The sequence below is a fragment of the Salvia hispanica genome, chromosome 1, assembly GCF_029641045.1.
Source record: "Salvia hispanica isolate PSC_SH4W2 chromosome 1, Shi_PSC_v1, whole genome shotgun sequence".
NCBI lineage: Eukaryota > Viridiplantae > Streptophyta > Magnoliopsida > Lamiales > Lamiaceae > Salvia > Salvia hispanica.
In genome coordinates, this window is record NC_142692.1 from 543,389 (window position 1) to 561,295 (window position 17,907).

Sequence of the window (17,907 nt, forward strand, 5' to 3'; positions counted from 1 at the left end):
ATTCAAAACTTATTATACACCTAGATAGCATTTCTAGCTAGAAATAATCGTTCTTAATCATAATTAATTCAATTATCTTCCAATAATCATGCAAATATTCATTTTTTCAGTGGCAGATCTTAGTATGTACTAGTTTTTTTTAAAAAAAATTGTTCTAAGAAATCATGATTCTGCTAGATTGAATCAATCATAAATTAGTCTAGAGTTGACATTCTAAATAAAATCAACAAAAAAATCATTTAAAAGTATATGCTAATAAATTTGATTTTTAACTTATTCATCTCCATCTAGAACAACATAAAGTCAACGTACAATTGTCAAAATATAAAATATGTCATTATAGAAAAAAAAAATTAAAACTGTAAATCTAATCCTAGTATCATTTTAAATTATAATCGTATTTAAGATGTGTAGTAATGCCAAAAATGGACAAATAATTGCAAATTGAATGCACATTTCTGACTTGTCACACAACTTCACTATATATACATGCAGTTTTCTCTGCATTCCATCAACAAAGAAAAATGGCGTCAACCATCTGTTATTTCATTCCATTAGTTTTTGTGGTTTGGTCAGCCACGTCATTTGCAGACGTGGTGGCGTCCAATTTCCAGTTCCCGGCTATGCAGGCGGAGAAACTCATCAAATCACTCAATTTGTTCCCCAAGCACGGTGCTAACATTCGCTCCCGCAGCGAGAGCGATCTCGCGTCGCCGATCGTGGAGAAGCCGGTGAGGTTCCCTTTCCAGTTCCCTTTCCTGGCTGACTCGGAGCCTTCCGTCGTCACGGATTTGGGGCACCATGCTGGTTATTATAGACTCCCTCACACTATCGATGCAAGGTACGTATATAAGTATATTACTTTGTTTATTCTGATTATTGTTACAGACTCAATTCTCATATCGTGGTATGCAGACTAAGTGGACTCTCTCTCTTTTAATAGGCTAGGCTAGTATTTTGGGCTGAGTTCTTCTGCGTATACACTTTTTGCAGGATGTTCTATTTTTTCTTCGAGTCGAGAAGCAGTAAGGCGGATCCGGTTGTTATATGGCTGACCGGAGGGCCGGGATGCAGCAGTGAGCTGGCTTTGTTTTATGAAAATGGGCCATTCCACATAACTAGCAACTTGTCCTTAGCATGGAATGATTTTGGATGGGATAAGGTGTTTTTTGTTTACTTTGATCTCCGTTTCTTGGCTTTGTACGCATGCGTATGTAGATTTGAATTCGTTTGTTTGTTTGCAGGTATCGAATCTTATATACGTCGACCAACCAACCGGAACCGGTTTCAGCTACAGCTCTGACTACACAGACATCAGGCACAACGAGGAGGGAATTAGCAACGATCTATACGACTTCTTGCAGGTTCGTCCACTACTATATTAGTACTACTCCCTCCGTCCCCGATTAAGAGTCACACTTTTCCATTTCGGTCCGTCTCCAATTAAGAGTCACACTTCATTTTTATCATAAATAGTAAGTAGGTCCCGCATTCCACTAGCTCACTTCACTCACATTTTATTATAAAACCAATATAAAAAAGTGGATCCCACATTCCACTAATTTTTTCAACCAACTTTTCCTTACATTTCTTAATACCCGTGTCCGGTCAAAGTGTGACTCTTAATCGGGGACGGAGGGAGTATTATATAGTGTTTGCATTGGTTTTCTTTTTCACTTTCCAGTGACGAATGCTCTCCTGTATAGGCATTCTTCAAGGAACATCCTCAGTTTCAGAACAACGACTTTTACATTACCGGTGAGTCGTATGCTGGCCACTACATTCCTGCTTTCGCTGCTCGCGTACATCAAGGGAACAAAGACAAGCAAGGGCTTCCCATTAATCTCAAGGTATATTTATTTATTGCTGTTTGTTTCAAATCTTCTTTCATCTTGGTTTTCGTTTTCGCCTGATATGTATAGTATTATTCGTCGCGTGTCAGGGCTTTGCCATTGGCAACGGGCTCACAAACCCCGGGATACAGTACAAAGCGTACACTGACTACGCACTGGACATGAAGCTGATCCAGCAATCGGATTACGACCGGCTGGCGAAGCCTGTCTCGGATTGTGAAAATGCAGCCAAGCTCTGTGGCGCAGAGGGTGGGCAGCCTTGCTTAACGGCCTACAGTTACTGCAACCCCATCTTCGACAGAATAGTGAACCTCATCGGCGGTAAAAATGTAAGGGTTACTTTCTCGTGAATGAGATAGTACTAGTAATGAAAGCACGCTGAGTTTGGTTTCCTATGCAGTACTACGACATAAGGAAGCAGTGTGAAGGTGACCTCTGCTACGACTTCTCCAACGTGGAGGAGTTCTTGAAGCTCGGATCAGTGAGGGACGCTCTTGGTGTCGGGGACACAGAGTTCGTGTCGTGCAGCTCCACAGTGTACGATGCTCTGGTGGCGGACTGGATGAGGAATCTTGAAGTCGGAATCCCTGCGATGTTGGAGGATGGGATCAAGCTACTTGTGTATGCCGGAGAGTATGATCTCATATGCAATTGGCTAGGTGAGTACTAATGACATGTTTGGTAGGGGTGATTTTCATCCCTAGATGAGTTATCACCCCTACCAAACATGGTCTTACATTTTCGCTAACAAACGGTTATTCCTAAAGACGTCGAAAACTGATAAAATGGATATATAGGGAACTCGAGATGGGTGCATGCCATGGAGTGGTCCGGACAGAAGCAGTTTGCAGCGGCTGCCACCGTGCCTTTCTCAGTGGACGGGGCTGAGGCCGGGCAGCAGAAGGGGTTCGGGCCACTCACGTTCCTCAAGGTGCGCGACGCGGGCCACCTGGTTCCGATGGATCAACCAAAGGCAGCTTTGGAAATGCTGAGGAGGTGGATGCAGGGGAATCTAACACAACTTGCTTATACAGAACAAATATTGTAAAATCTGATTAAAATGCATGGTGATTGTATTGTTTGAAAAAAATCTATATATTGCAATATTGGGGCATAATCCAACTCTTCCATGCCAATAATCTAGTTTATCTTTTTTCCATTTTAATTCAATAATTAAAAGCGTATAAATAGTGATTTTAATGTATCTATATTTTCCAAATAATAAAGTAATATAATCTATATAAATATGCAAAAGTTAGGATAGTGTGATTTTCTAGAAAGAAAAACAAATTAAGTATAACAAAAGTTTTACAACAACATGTAGAGATAATTTAGCATTAATAAGAAGTACTACGAGACCCAAACTCAAACTCATATCGTAATTTTATATGTAATTATATAACCCCACAATATCTATGTCACATTAGAGTTTTAGGGATGACGAAAACATGCGGTTACTATCCGAAAATGTATGACTTGTTTCAATTTATACACGAAAAATAGTCTTATATTCTTAATTTGGTTCATCCACTAATATATGTCTCATTTTTTCTCTTTTTCTCTCTATTATTTTCTTATCAATTGTGTATTGTAAGTTTGAAACCTATGTTATTCACAAATGATATCATTTTCTATAAATGAAAAGAGTATTTTAAATCTTACGCCTTATCAACATTGTTTCGTGAAGAAGTTAATCATGTGTCTCCAATTTTGTTTTGATTTCAAAATAAATGTTGTTAAGTGAACTATATAATGTCTTTTTTAGGCTTTAAAATATAAAATGCCCGGCTCCACAAATAATTTAATATATACATTTAATTAAAATTTAAAATTATATATTTAAAAATAAAAAAAATGATTACATACTGTACTATTTACATTTAAAAAATTACAACTACTAGTATATTATAAGATTCACCAAATTAAATATTCAGAAAGTTGAATGTGCTTTTGCAATTTCTCCACAATATAATGAGACACGAGTATTGGAAAACTAGAAAATCAAGAATTAATCATATTTACAAAAGAATTAGATTTAATAAGGAATTTATCAAATCCAGTCTCTAATGTTTTCTGTTAAGTTAATGTAGACAAAAACAGTTACATTTCATAAATTCTATAGTTCAAAGGACAATTCATAGAATCAATTAAATTGATATGCTTTTAATATAATGTATAGTAATACTAATAACTATCGTACTATTAATACAACCATTGAATCCCATCATATTTTGTTTTTTAATTAATTATGAGCATGGAATTTCGTATACGTATCTCATCTTTGAATGCGGTTATTAATTTGATTTTTAACATTCATTAATTTCAGAGACGCAATAATAACAAATTAATGAATATGACGCAAAAGTCACATTTTTTCAAATTGCAATAATTTAAAGGATCATGCTTTATTAACATATATTGTCTCTAGTTCTAATAATTTTTTAATTAGAACTTTTGCAGGTGTATTATTTTTTTTTGTTTTAATTAATTTTGAAATTTACGGTATTTTATGTGTCGATCTTCTTACCATATATATCTAGCTACTTTAGGTTTTATTTTAAATTAAAAAAAATTAATTCGCTTCATAATTAGTTCAATTAGTCTTCCTCTAATCATGCAAATAATTTGAGTCCAATTAAATCAAAACTTATTTTACACCTGGATAGCATTTCTAGCTAGAAATATTCGTCTTAATCATAATTAATCCAATTATCTTCCTATGATCATGCAAATATTCATTTTTTTCAGTTGTAGATCTTAGTACGTTGTTTTTTTTTTTTTTTGAATTTTTTTTTTTGAATCAATCAACCGCCTTTTCATTCGATAATTGCTACTAAATTAGTCTAGATTTAATTGACCGAGTTGACATTCTAAAAAACATCAACTATATAAGAAAAAATTCATTTTAAAACAACATAAAGTCAAAGTACATTAGTCAAAATATAAAATATATAGAAGAAAAATTAAAATTGTAAATCTAATCCTATTAAGTAGTAGTAGGAGTATTAATTTAAATTCAATTTTTGAATCTTAAAATTTATTACTCCGTAGTATTATTTTAAATTATAATCGTATTTATGATCTAATATACGTGTAGTAATGCAAAAATGGGTAAATAAATGCAAATGCAATGCACATTTCTGATTTCTCACTCAACTCCACTATATATAAAACTCAAACAAAAACAGTTTTCTCTGCATTCCATCAACAAAGAAAAATGGCGTCAACCATCTCTCTCTATTATTTCATTCCGTTAGTTTTTGTGGTTTGGTCAGCCACGTCATTTGCAGACGTGGCGGCGTCCAATTTCCAGTTCCCGGCTATGCAAGCGGAGAAACTCATCAAATCACTCAATTTGTTCCCCAAGCACGGTGCTAACATTCGTGCCCGCGGCGAGAGCGATCTCGCCACATCACCGATTGTGGAGAAGCCGGTGAGGTTCCCTTTCCTGGCTGATTCGGAGCCTTCCGTCGCGGATTTGGGGCACCATGCTGGTTATTATAGACTCCCACACACTAATGATGCAAGGTGTTTGTTTAGTCTGTTTTTTGTAACTGATTGTTTGTTACGAACTCAATTTCCACATCGGTTATGAGAACAACTGTTGTGGGGTATATAGACTAAGTGGGCTGAGTTCTTCTGTTTGGTATATATCACTGACATATTGAGTTTTGTATACACATTATGCAGGATGTTCTATTTTTTCTTCGAGTCGAGAAGCAGCAAGGCGGATCCGGTAGTTATATGGCTGACCGGAGGGCCGGGATGTAGCAGTGAGCTGGCTTTGTTTTATGAAAATGGGCCATTCCACATAACAAGCAACTTGTCCTTAGCATGGAATGATTTTGGATGGGATAAGGTATTTTTTGGTTACTTTGATCTCCGTTTCTTGGCTTTGTACGCACGCGTATGTAGATTTGAATTCGTTTGTTTGTTTGCAGGTATCGAATCTTATATACGTCGACCAACCAACTGGAACTGGTTTCAGCTACAGCTCTGATGACAGAGACATTAGGCACAACGAGGAGGAAGTTAGCAACGATCTCTATGACTTCTTGCAGGTTAGTCTACTATATGTACATATGTTTGTGTTGGTTTTCACTTTTCAGTGACGAATGCTCTCCTGTATAGGCATTCTTCAAGGAACATCCTCAGTTTCAGAACAACGACTTTTACATTACCGGTGAGTCGTATGCTGGCCACTACATTCCCGCTTTCGCTGCTCGCGTACATCAAGGGAACAAAGACAAGCAAGGGCTTCCCATTAATCTCAAGGTATATTTATTGCTGTTTGTATTCATATCTTCTTTCATCCTGGTTTTTCGCCTGATAGTTTCGTCGCTTGTCAGGGCTTTGCCATTGGCAACGGGCTCACTAACCCCGAGATACAGTACAAAGCGTACAGTGACTACGCATTGGACATGAAACTGATCCAGCAATCGGATTACAACCGGCTGGTGAAGCCGGTCTCGGATTGTGAAAAAGCAATCAAGCTTTGTGGCCCAGATGGTGGCTCGCCCTGCTTGACGGCCTTCAGTGTCTGCAACCGCATCTTCAACAGATTAGTGGACCTCCTCCGCGGTAAAAATGTAAGGGTTACTTTCTCCTGAAAATCTCCATGAGATAGTACTAGTTATGAAAGCGCCTTTCATTTCGTATGCAGTACTACGACATAAGGAAGCAGTGTGAAGGTGACCTCTGCTATGACTTCTCCAACATGGAGGAGTTCTTGACGCTCGGACCAGTGAGGGACGCTCTTGGTGTCGGGGACACAGAGTTCGTGTCGTGTAGCTCCACAGTGTACGATGCTCTGGTGACGGACTGGATGAGGAATCTTGAAGTCGGAATCCCTACGATGCTGGAGGATGGGATCAAGCTACTTGTGTATGCCGGAGAGTATGATCTCATATGCAATTGGCTAGGTTAGTAGTCTTACATTTTCGCTAACAAACACGTCGAAAACTGATAAAATGGATATATAGGGAACTCAAGATGGGTGCATGCCATGGAGTGGTCCGGACAGAAGCAGTTTGCAGTGGCTGCCACCGTGCCTTTCTCAGTGGACGGGGCTGAGGCCGGGGAGAAGAAGGGCTTCGGGCCACTCACGTTCCTCAAAGTGCGCGACGCGGGCCACATGGTTCCGATGGATCAACCAAAGGCATCTTTGGAAATGCTGAGGAGGTGGATGCAGGGGAATCTAACACAAGTAGATGATCATCTTGCTTATACAGAAAAAATGTAGAGAATTGTTTGTAGAAACTGATTAAAATGCATCTGTGATTTGTTGAAAATAATCTGTTTATTGCAATATTGGGGCATAATCCAACTCTTCCATGCCAATAATCTAGTTTATCTTTTTTCCATTTTAATAATTAAAAGCGTATAAAATAGTGATTTTAATGTATCTATAATTTTCAAATAATAAAGTAATATAAAAATGAATATAATATTTACTAAACCAATCTATATAATTTTGTCATCCACTTTCCTAGCAAATTAGGGATAATATTGATCTCACCAATATGTAAAAAGTTAAGATAGTATGATTTTCTAGAAAGAAAAACAAATTAAATATAACAAAAGTTTCACAACAAGATCTGAAACAACATGTAGAGATAATTTAGCATTAATAAAAAGTACTACTAGACCCAAAAACTAAAACTCATATCGTCGAAAATTTGATTTTGTCACTAATTCTATTTCCTGAAATTTTGGAAATGCAATTTGAACACACAAACATACACACAACCTTTACCAATCTCTTGCATTATAAAATCCAATCAAACTTACTAACACACACAACAAAATATCAAAACCATTTCTTGATGTCAACTCTTTTTCTTAGTATTTTACTACTAATCTCTTTATCAGCTATAGAGGCTGATAATGGCAACACCTCACCGATTCCGGCCTCGAAATTCCTACACAAACAAGCGGAAAAGCTCATCACGGACCTCAACTTGTTCCCTAAACTCGATGCCAACATTGTAGAGGACGATCCTGCAGCAACCAATGCTTCAAGAATTGTCGAAAAACGCATTCAATTTCCTCACATTGCTGCTAACTCCACCACAGTTGCAGATTTCGGACACCATGCTGGCTATTACAGACTTGCTAGCACCAAAGGTGCAAGGTAAAAACAAGTGATCAAATGTAATGATAAAATTTTCTCATCATGCTCATTTTGATGCCTATTTCCCACACATCAAGATTCATATACACATACACATACACATATAATGGCTCTGATTCTTGCAGGATGTTCTACTATTTCTTCGAATCAAGAAGCAAGAACGCGAGCGCCCCTGTGGTGGTATGGCTAACGGGAGGGCCGGGATGCAGCAGCTCGCTGGCATTGTTTTTCGGGAATGGACCTTTTCACTTGACAAAAGACAACACACTTGCGTTGAATGAGTTCGGTTGGGATCAAGTAACGCTATTTGTTCAAAATCACACAATTTAATTTCTTCCTACTATTTAGGTAATGAAGAAAATTTGATGTCTGATTCATGGCTGCAGGAATCAAACCTGATATATATAGACCAGCCAACAGGGACAGGTTTCAGTTACTCAACTTCCACAGACGATCTTCGACACAGCTCGGAAGAAGCCTCTGTCGATTTCTCTGACTTCCTGCAGGTTTGTTCTTCATCCTTAAACAAAATCAAGTAGACATCTTTATCACTCTCACAACTTTGTTGTCAAGGCTTTCTTCGAGAAACATGGGGAGCTCGCGAAGAACGACTTCTACATCACGGGAGAGTCTTATGCTGGGCATTACATTCCTGCATTTGCTGCTCAGATTCATCAGAGAAACAAAAATAGAAAAGGGATTCATATAAACCTCAAAGTATGCTAATAATTAACTAAAGCAACGTTATATGATCATGTCCTAATCAATTAATGCAAATCGACCAGGGATTAGCCATTGGGAATGGAATGACGAATCCGGAGATTCAATACAAATCATATCGTGATTACGCGTTAAACATGAAACTGATCAACAGGGTTCAATACTACCGCCTCATTGTAGCAGAGAGATTTTGTGAAACTAATATAAGAGCTTGTGGTAATAAAAATCACAAACTTCACCATAAAATTCCAGTCTTTTTTGCCTAAACAGGAAACCTGTTTCATATTTCACCGCAGGCGCAAACAGTACATCCTTAGTTTGTGCGGAGGCCTACGTAATCTGCATCGGCCTCTTCCGTAGAATCATTGCCTCCAAACCAGGCATAAATGTACCATGTTTTCTTGAACTCTTTCAACTAAAAAAGACACCTTTTTTTAATTCTGACACCTATATATGATCTCCTGTTGTAGCACTATGACATCCGAAAAAACTGCACCGGCTCTCTCTGCTACGACTTCTCAAGCGTGGAGAGATTCCTGAACGACAATGCGGTTCAAAATGCCTTGGGTGTGCGAGATATAAGATTCATCTCGTGCAGCACCAAAGTGTATGAATACATGTATCCAGAGATTATGAAGAATTTCGATGCCGGGCTTCCAGCATTGCTGCAAGATGGGATCAAGCTGCTCGTATACGCTGGGGAATACGATCTCATCTGCAACTGGCTGGGTAACTTGAGATGGGTGGAAAACATGCGTTGGTCGGGCCGGAGAAGGTTCGTGTCGGCTAAATTAGTCCCGTTTAAGGTCGGAGGCGTGGAGGCAGGTGGGATGAAGAGCCATGGAGGTCTGAGTTTCTTGAAGGTGTATAATGCAGGTCACATGGTTCCAATGGATCAGCCAAAAGCGTCGTTGGAGATGCTGAGGAGATGGATGCAGGGCCAGTTTCGGTGAACAAAGTTACGTAAATCTGCAGTTGTGTTAAGGTTAATGCATTTTATTTGTCAGCTGTTAAAGATTACAAATGTAGCAGAAAGATTTGCATGTAATTTACCAGACAAAGCTGTATCAGATGGTCTGATTTGGTTTGATTGACTTGATACAATAAAATGAGCTTTTTACTGCATAAATTGATTCAGAAATACAGAACTTGAACATGTACATGAATTATGAAGTTGCAATTCTATTGGTAGCTTGTTGAAGAGGGTGACTGCTATTGATGAGTGATGCAGAGCTTAGCTCAGAAATACGACGGACAACGGAGAATGGATCCATATATATACCTACATAAGCAATCAGAGGTTCAGCCCGGGACTCCTCCACAACGAGGCGTAGGTGGGTGGCTCTCACACTGTGAAACAGCAGCAGCCTCTTGTATCCGACTGTGGTGCCCTTCGCTGCCACCTTCCACTCCCCGTCCTCATTCAAGAAATCGAGATGGAACCTGATGATCCTCTGCCCCATCTGAATCGGCTCTTGCACCATTAACACGTTGAACGTAATGGTCTCCTGCAGGTCCAAGTACAGTATCCAGCCCGACTGCACACTCCCGGGAGCCCAATACGAGTGCGTGCCTTGCTCGAGAACGTTGCGGGGGCTATAACGCGGATCGGTAAGGTCACCGCGCGTGCTTCTGGCAGAGACAGACGCGTCTTCCGCTAGGCTGTGTGAGAAGATGACGCTCCGGATCTCTGAGAACTCTTGAAGAACTTGAATGTCTTCCTGGGATATGAGACCCGAAGAATTCGGTGGCACGTTTAGTAAGAGGAGGCAGTTCCTCCCCACGGACTTGTAGTATAGATCGAGTAGGGTTAAGGCCGATTTAGGAGATTCGGATGCATGCCAAAACCATCCGGGCCGGATTGAGACGTCGCACTCTGCAGGCACCCAGTCATGCCCAAAAGGGTCTCCCTGCCCAGAATATCTGTAGCTTCAAAGCATTAGCTAAGTAGGCAATCAACATAGCAACCTCAGACATAATCTACACGAAACGTGAGTTCGATAATTAGGTGCAGTTGTAAGACAAGAAAATCAAGAATCAGCTAAAACAATCAAATCAAAAACTAACTATGTGACACTTCACAATATACAAATTGAGATAACTAACAGATTTCAAGCAACAAGATGTGAGCTTACTTAGTGTCGGTGTTGCCAATCATGTCATTGGTGCGGTTAAAGAGAGACCAACAAGTACTCCCAGCGACGCCAGCCTCGTCCCCGATCCACCTTGTGTCGGGGCCAGCATCCGAGAATATGACAGCCCCGGGCTGATGTTGATGAATGAAACTAAACCAATCATCAAAGAAGTACTCCATGTACTTCTCCCCTTCACCCTTTGCACCATCTAGCCAAACTTCCCTAATCTCTCCATATCTACACAAGTGCATAGCAACAAACTAGCTCAAGTTCAAACACAAGCAGCAACCAATATCAAAGAATTTCATCACACACACCTAAAACAGAGACTAGAAAGGGTAAACTCAACATCTTTAGCAACATTTCACACTATAAATCCAATCAACAACACAGGCAAATTCTTGAAATTGAAAAGGTAAATAAAGTGGACCTAGTGAGCAATTCAGTCATCTGCCCCAAGTAAAACTCATTATACTCCAAGGTCTTTCCATAGCAAGATTCATGCCTATCCCAAGGGGAGAGATAAACCCCCAATTCCACCCCACCAATTCTGGCAGCTTCAGCCAAATCTCTCACTACATCTCCGCTCCCATTCCTCCAAGAAGTGGATTTGACAGAGTAATCGGTGTAATCAGAGGGCCACAGGCAGAATCCGTCGTGGTGCTTTGCGGTCAGGATGACTCGGGAGAAACCGGACTGCCTCGCCACGGTGACCCACTGAGTCGCGCTGAACTCGGTGGGGTTGAACACGGACGGGTCCGCGTGCCCCGTCCCCCACTCCGAGTCCGTGAAAGTGTTGGTGCCGAAATGCAGGAAGAGGGCCATCTCCGCGAGCTGCCATGAAATCTGCTGCGCCGTCGGAATTGGGAGAATCGGCAGCGGCGGCGGCGAGACTGAGTTCGTAACTCGGAGGAGATGGATGATCGCTGCTGTCAAGACCATGGGAAGTCGAATTGCCGAAATGGGCCGCCGAAATTTGAGATTTTTCATTGAGATTGCTGGTGATTGAGAGCTGGTTTGTTGGTGGTGGTGATCTTTCTTGACTTTTTTTGAAGCGACTTGAGGAAACTGTGTAATTTGATTAACTACCTTTTTTTCTTCTTCATTATATTAATCCTAAGTTGAGCAAATCGATTTCAACTCGGTTATTTTATGTCACATAATATGCCTTTGATGATTAACTTCAAAGCAAAGCCAATAGTCTCATGATGAGTGAGATTTTAAGGGCGTGTTCACCTCGCTTGTTTCACTATTGACAAGATATAGGCCCGTCAAGATTTGAGCTACTGTTGAGCTGAGATAGAGTGAGCAAAGTCGGTGTTTAGGGCGTGTTCAGTTTGTCGGTTATAGCAACAGCTGAAATGCTTAGAATTAAACTCATTTCTTGCTATAACCGACAAACTGAAAGTGTATCTAATCAAGAGAGAAAGTGATCTTGCTAGTCTTCAATGGTTGAATTATATAAATGTGCCTCCACGATTCATACTTATTTTTATCAAATTAAACCATTAAAATACTTTATGAATCTATATTTTTATAAGTTTACATATATTATTTTGGTATACTATTTATTTTGGTTGAATAGATCTAAGAAATAAAGGCACACGAAGTCTCTTAATTACATAAAATGGCTTAAATTAAATGATAAGCACGGATCAAATGCATGGATATGAGGATCAAATGCATGGATATGATGTCTATTGTTACAATAGGTTGTGCGCACATTAATTAATTGGGATCGACGCCAATTCATGATCATCACACACTTAATTGGACTATTGTAGATACTCTATCACTAAAACACAAAATCATATAGATTTAAAGTTTTAACACCTAGCTCCTAATTAATACTATCACAGATAGCTGTTTGTGTGCAGTTTGAACAAAGTTTTGAAGACTCACGACAATAAAGAAGCCAAGGCATATAAACATTTTCACTTATCAAAGCGTGGAAATAAAAAAATTAACGTCTAAATTCATTTTCATAATCAAATCTACGTCCAATTAAATAAGTCCAACTTTGTTACGCTGATCAAATTGAACTAAAACAAATATTTGATTTTAGATTTAATATTTAATATTTTTTTCACCCATATAAATTTTTTCAACTTAAACAAATATGCTGATGTTTAATGACCATCACATGAGGTGGTGTGTAATATAATATTTGTATATATAATTATATATGGGAACCTCATAATTATAAGTCTATTTGTGCAATGTATAATTTAATAATTTGGTAGTTTATTGACTTCCAGAGCAACAGGTAAACATCACTGTCTCTAATCTTTTCCAGAGGCAGAAATTCAGCCTATTTAATCCACAAAGTTTGTTTATGGAGTAATTATCTTTATTGTTTTATGGTACTTTATTTTGAAAAACCTCATTTGTAGTAAGATATTAAAAAAATTTTGGAGATAAAGAATTGAATAGTGGAGTACTTTCTTAATTGAAAACATTGCTGGAAAGTTAAATGCAGTTAATAAAGTTAAATGCAGTTAATATTTAATCATTGGAAATTTGAGGGCGATAACTTTCAAGAGTTGGACCCTCACTATAGTAAAAAAGAAAATATTAATTTATATAGCACCATATATAGTTAACAATTTCTCATTGAAATATGCAATGTGGGAAAGTGTCCACCATAGCATATCCAGCATTTATGGAATGAATAAATTGTTTAAAATTCGAGATTTTAACTTTTAAGATATAAGTAGAAACCACACTTAACCCAATTTGCACCCATACATATTGCAATTAAATGCACTTATTTAATTTTATTAAATACTTCCTCCGTCTCAGATAATTCGGTCCCAATTTTCCATTTCGTACTGTCCCACATAATTTATCTCATTTCATTTTTACATTTTTGGTAGTGGGCCTCATATTCCACACTCGTTCCTACTCATATTTTATTATAAAACTAATATATAAAGGTAGGACCCACATTCCACTAATTTTTTCAACTCACTTTTCGTTATAATTCTTAAAATCTGTGTCCGGTCAAAGTGACCCGAATTATCCGGGACGGAGGGAGTAATGAATTTAACTGGTAAGATATAATACGTGTGGTATATTTATAGTAACACTAGATTTATCAGTTGATCACAACTGCCTTAAATGCTGCATCGTTGAGAATTGAAATACGCAATAATCATTGAAACATTCAATCAGTTTCACACACACACACACACACACACACAATGGAGAAATCCGGCTATGGCCGCGACGGCGTGTTTCGATCACTGCGCCCGCCGCTATCCCTCCCCGCAAACCCCGACCTCTCCATGGTCTCCTTCCTCTTCAGAAACGCTTCCTCCTTCGCCGACAAACGCGCCCTAATCGACGCTCACACCGCCCAAACCCTCACCTTCTCGCAATTCAAATCCACGGTCTCCAGAGTCGCCCACGGCTTCCTCCAGCTCGGCATCAAGAAAAACGACGTCGTCCTCATTTTCTCCCCCAATTCCATCCAGTTCCCCATCTGCTTCTTCGCGATTATCGCCATCGGCGCCGTCGCCACCACCGTCAACCCCGCCTACACCGCCGGCGAGGTCTCCAAGCAGCTCAAGGACTCCCTGGCCAAGCTGATTGTCACCGTCGACGAATTGCTGCCCAAGGTCAAAGATTTCGGCCTCCCCGTCGTCCTCCTCGGCGATTCCGGCAAACCCCTCTCGCCGATTGGGAAAATCCCTAAAATCACTCCGTTCTCGAATCTCGCCGAAAATGAGGGATCCGTCGATTTGGACGGCAATTCATTCGGAATCAAGCAGGACGACACAGCTGCGCTGCTCTACTCTTCGGGGACGACCGGCGCGAGCAAGGGCGTCATTCTCACGCACCGGAACTTCATCGCCTCGTCGCAGATGATCACCGCCGATCAGGAAATGGCCGGGGAGGTCAATTGCGCGTTTCTGTGCGTGCTGCCGATGTTCCACGTGTTTGGCCTTGCGGTGATCATGTTCTCGCAGCTGCAGCGCGGGAGTGCTATTGTTTCGATGTCGAAATTCGATTTCGAGATGATCTTGAGGACGGTGGATAAGTATGGAGTGACGCATCTGTGGGTGGTGCCGCCGATCATACTGGCATTGGCCAAGAACAGTATGGTGAAGAAGTACAATTTGTCGACGTTGAAGCAGGTTGGATCGGGGGCTGCTCCTCTCGGGAAGGAGCTTATGCAGGAATGTGCCAAGAACTTCCCTCAGGCTGTTGTTATGCAAGTAAAATTTCCATCCTTTTTGTATGCATTTTTGGAGGCCTAGACAATGAGATTGTGTTTCTATCAGATGAACTATTGTTACGAGTATTAGCTACAGTAGCGATAGAACTAACGAAAGAAGCATGTCGAGCCGACTTCAAAATTGTGTTTGGAACTTTAGGCTAGAAAGGTTTGGATTGGAGCTGTTGGTGATTCTTAGTGTAGTTTGGCCATAAATTTGCTGCTTGGTTGCACTGTGACCAAAACTCATCCTATTTCAGGGGTACGGAATGACAGAAACGTGCGGAATTGTTTCTGTCGAGAATGCCTATGCAGGGCCTCGACATTCTGGTTCTGCTGGCCAGCTTGTTCCCGGAGTGGAGTGTCAAATAGTTAGTGTTGAAACATTGAAGCCTCTTCCGCCTACCCAGTTGGGGGAGATTTGGGTGCGAGGACCAAATATGATGCAAGGTATGCCTCTGCTGCAAGTCCTATTCCATTGTATCAAGCTGATGATTAGTTAAATAATGTATGAAGGGAGATGATGAATTCTCCAATTGCAAAGTCGACAGTAAGTATTAGTATCTCAGCGAAAATTGATGTTCTCTTCAAAAGGCCGATGATGCTGTGGCTACTCCTTATTACGAATCTTGATGTCTGTTGTTTAACAGACCAAACTCAGAATGTATAATCCAAGTGCCATCGCACATGTTTGCCATCATCTTCTTTAACTTTTCCCTTTTCTTTCATGGTTAATGTTTTATTCTCTTCTTTTGTTCATCAGGTTATTTCAGGAATCCACAAGCCACGAAGCTTACGATAGATAAACAGGGTTGGGTGCATACAGGAGATCTTGGATACTTCGATGAGGATGGCCAGTTATATGTTGTTGACCGAATTAAGGAGCTCATCAAGTATAAGGGCTTTCAGGTACTTACTCTCTATAAAAACATTGATCGTAGGACATGGATTGCTTCATGATTAACCTTCTGCTGTTATCAATTGTGGTGATGTACTATCCTTTCTTGCTAGGTTGCTCCAGCAGAGCTCGAAGGGCTGCTCGTCTCCCATCCCGAGATATCAGATGCTGTGGTCATCCCGTAAGTCATCGTTAGGGATGTCATAATTGCAAAGTAATTCTTGGTAACATTTTGATGTTTGGTACTCTCCCCTCAGATATCCCGATGCAGAAGCTGGTGAAGTCCCGGCTGCTTATGTTGTCCGGGCCCCTAACAGCTCACTGTCCGAAGAAGATATCAAGAAATTTATCGCCGAGCAGGTATATACAAGTCTTGTGTTAGACTACATGAATCCATGGATTAGAGATGTAACTAATACCTTAATTTCATATCGAAGGTTGCACCTTTCAAAAGATTGAGGAGAGTTACGTTCATCAACACCGTCCCAAAATCGGCTTCAGGGAAAATACTGCGGCGAGAACTGATCGATCAAGTCCGATCAAAGCTGTAATCTCTTTCACCATATATATTTCTCCTTCGTCTCGTCTCGGTCTCGTCTCCTATTTTGTTGTACCACATATCAGATTGGAAGAATCATGTATTGTGTCACAATTTATTTGGTAATGTGAAATAGAGTATATGTATAATGTATTCTAAACCTTTTGGGCCTATATGATGTTTGATTGATCAAAATTGCCAAGTTTGATTATGGTGTTAGTGTTACACAACAGTAATTTATAAACAAACGGTTACGAATTAGTCCACATCTGTTTATCTTGACAAATTGAAAATGAGAGCTACAAAATTAAATGACATTTAGGAGTGGGGTTAATGAAATCAAATGTGTAAAAAATTTAATGGAGCCTTTGCAATTTGACTTTGACCTTTGGTATATTAAACACAAAAGGCTACATAATTAATAGGACTATAAATAAACGCATTATCATATTTTCTATGAAGTCTATAATATACTGACATACATTTGTTCTATATAAATTTCATGATGTATAGTGTGTATAAAATGGAGTAGAATATATATAATGTATATGGATATGCAGAGATATGATAAAACTAGTACTCCATTTCTAATAAAGAACTAATAATTATTTCAATTTTGTGTTGATAACTTTGTTTTTGTGTTGATATGTAATATTATGTAACACGATGACATAAACATTTATCAACACAAATATTTGTTAATAAACTTATTCCTTTATGATATTTTTAATATACAAAGTGAAAATTAGTTAATATAATGTAGTGTACAATATTAAAAATACTTAAATATTACCCTTCATTCTATAACAGTGGTGACATTTTTTTGCCATATTGATGAAGAAAAAAAGTGTGTAATGTATTAGTACTAAATAAAAAGATAGTACTCGGAGAGAGGAAAAAGTAGAGATAATAAAGTAAGAGAGAAACAAAAGTAATAGTGAGAAAATGTATTAATACTACTTTTTACTAAAAAAAAAAAATGACTCTATTACTATGAAACGCCTAAAATGAAAAAAATGCTCTATTGCTGTGGTACACGTTTTCTAACTAATAGTAGTATACTTCATTTATTCTCGTTAATTATTTCATTTCATTTTTATTAGTAGTAACTCATAGTATAAAACTAATACTTTTACATAAAAGCAACCTATATTCCACTAACTTAATTTTTCACTTTTCTTATTAAAATTAAACATCAAAAGTTGTGTTAATAAAAAATGAGATAATAGGAACCAAAATGGAGTACTAACATAGCGTGTAAATTATTGATTTTTGAATCACCATAATTTATAAAATGTTGTACATCTTGTTAGTCGGTTATCAATCGAGCAGGGGATTTTACATAAATTTAACATTTAATTGGTGAATTTAGATGGAAAGCATGGTGTATTGGTGGCCCAATAAAAGTTGA

The 17,907-nt window shown here is 38.9% G+C and overlaps 4 protein-coding genes and 2 pseudogenes across 5 annotated transcripts; 5 read left to right on the plus strand and 1 right to left on the minus strand.

The window, feature by feature from the left end:
• Positions 1 to 554: 554 nt before the first annotated feature.
• On the plus strand, positions 555 to 2,958 carry LOC125223357 (serine carboxypeptidase-like). Its single transcript, XM_048126473.2, has 7 exons — positions 555 to 841; positions 994 to 1,162; positions 1,245 to 1,364; positions 1,707 to 1,850; positions 1,943 to 2,182; positions 2,254 to 2,512; positions 2,651 to 2,958. Exons 1-7 carry the CDS (start codon positions 624 to 626, stop codon positions 2,899 to 2,901), a joined length of 1,401 nt encoding a protein of 466 aa, XP_047982430.2. The 5' UTR covers positions 555 to 623; the 3' UTR covers positions 2,902 to 2,958.
• A 2,110-nt stretch (positions 2,959 to 5,068) lies between these two features.
• Positions 5,069 to 7,174, plus strand: LOC125223356 (serine carboxypeptidase-like). 2 transcript variants are annotated; one of them, XM_089058368.1, is made up of 7 exons: positions 5,069 to 5,381; positions 5,544 to 5,712; positions 5,795 to 5,914; positions 5,985 to 6,128; positions 6,203 to 6,442; positions 6,517 to 6,775; positions 6,836 to 7,174. In XM_089058368.1, the coding sequence occupies exons 1-7, from the start codon at positions 5,071 to 5,073 to the stop codon at positions 7,093 to 7,095; spliced, it is 1,503 nt and encodes a 500-aa protein (XP_088914494.1). In that variant the 5' UTR covers positions 5,069 to 5,070; the 3' UTR covers positions 7,096 to 7,174. The 2 variants fall into 2 exon arrangements, with proteins under 2 accessions (XP_088914494.1, XP_088914495.1); XM_089058369.1 differs by having other exon boundaries at positions 6,517 to 6,749; positions 6,836 to 7,054.
• Positions 7,175 to 7,508: 334 nt separating this feature from the next.
• Positions 7,509 to 8,776, plus strand: LOC148933010 (serine carboxypeptidase-like 49; annotated as a pseudogene).
• On the plus strand, positions 8,757 to 9,659 carry LOC125221508 (serine carboxypeptidase-like 48 pseudogene; annotated as a pseudogene).
• Positions 9,660 to 9,801: 142 nt separating this feature from the next.
• On the minus strand, positions 9,802 to 11,929 carry FUC1 (alpha-L-fucosidase 1). The gene is made up of 3 exons (XM_048125271.2): positions 11,272 to 11,929; positions 10,842 to 11,078; positions 9,802 to 10,629 (listed from the first exon to the last, which is right to left on the minus strand). Exons 1-3 carry the CDS (start codon positions 11,829 to 11,831, stop codon positions 9,873 to 9,875), a joined length of 1,554 nt encoding a protein of 517 aa, XP_047981228.1. The 5' UTR covers positions 11,832 to 11,929; the 3' UTR covers positions 9,802 to 9,872.
• Positions 11,930 to 13,954: 2,025 nt separating this feature from the next.
• Positions 13,955 to 16,707, plus strand: LOC125223301 (AMP-dependent synthetase and ligase family protein). The gene is made up of 6 exons (XM_048126386.2): positions 13,955 to 15,061; positions 15,321 to 15,510; positions 15,824 to 15,969; positions 16,072 to 16,139; positions 16,216 to 16,318; positions 16,396 to 16,707. Exons 1-6 carry the CDS (start codon positions 14,045 to 14,047, stop codon positions 16,507 to 16,509), a joined length of 1,638 nt encoding a protein of 545 aa, XP_047982343.1. The 5' UTR covers positions 13,955 to 14,044; the 3' UTR covers positions 16,510 to 16,707.
• Positions 16,708 to 17,907: the final 1,200 nt, after the last annotated feature.

Excerpts from the sequence above, each read along its gene's own strand:
- LOC125223357 (XM_048126473.2), top strand. The coding sequence starts at position 624 with ATGCAGGCGGAGAAACTCATCAAATCACTCAATTTGTTCCCCAAGCAC. Across the intron at positions 1,365-1,706 it reads ATCTATACGACTTCTTGCAG|GCATTCTTCAAGGAACATCC; the intron begins GTTCGTCCACTA and ends TCTCCTGTATAG. Across the intron at positions 2,183-2,253 it reads ACCTCATCGGCGGTAAAAAT|TACTACGACATAAGGAAGCA; the intron begins GTAAGGGTTACT and ends TTTCCTATGCAG.
- LOC125223356 (XM_089058368.1), top strand. The coding sequence starts at position 5,071 with ATGGCGTCAACCATCTCTCTCTATTATTTCATTCCGTTAGTTTTTGTG. Across the intron at positions 6,129-6,202 it reads GGCTTCCCATTAATCTCAAG|GGCTTTGCCATTGGCAACGG; the intron begins GTATATTTATTG and ends GTCGCTTGTCAG. Across the intron at positions 6,776-6,835 it reads TCTCATATGCAATTGGCTAG|GGAACTCAAGATGGGTGCAT; the intron begins GTTAGTAGTCTT and ends ATGGATATATAG.
- FUC1 (XM_048125271.2), bottom strand. The coding sequence starts at position 11,831 with ATGAAAAATCTCAAATTTCGGCGGCCCATTTCGGCAATTCGACTTCCC. Across the intron at positions 11,079-11,271 it reads ATGACTGAATTGCTCACTAG|ATATGGAGAGATTAGGGAAG; the intron begins GTCCACTTTATT and ends GCACTTGTGTAG. Across the intron at positions 10,630-10,841 it reads ATTGGCAACACCGACACTAA|ATATTCTGGGCAGGGAGACC; the intron begins GTAAGCTCACAT and ends TTGAAGCTACAG.
- LOC125223301 (XM_048126386.2), top strand. The coding sequence starts at position 14,045 with ATGGAGAAATCCGGCTATGGCCGCGACGGCGTGTTTCGATCACTGCGC. Across the intron at positions 15,970-16,071 it reads TCAAGTATAAGGGCTTTCAG|GTTGCTCCAGCAGAGCTCGA; the intron begins GTACTTACTCTC and ends CTTTCTTGCTAG. Across the intron at positions 16,140-16,215 it reads TCAGATGCTGTGGTCATCCC|ATATCCCGATGCAGAAGCTG; the intron begins GTAAGTCATCGT and ends CTCTCCCCTCAG.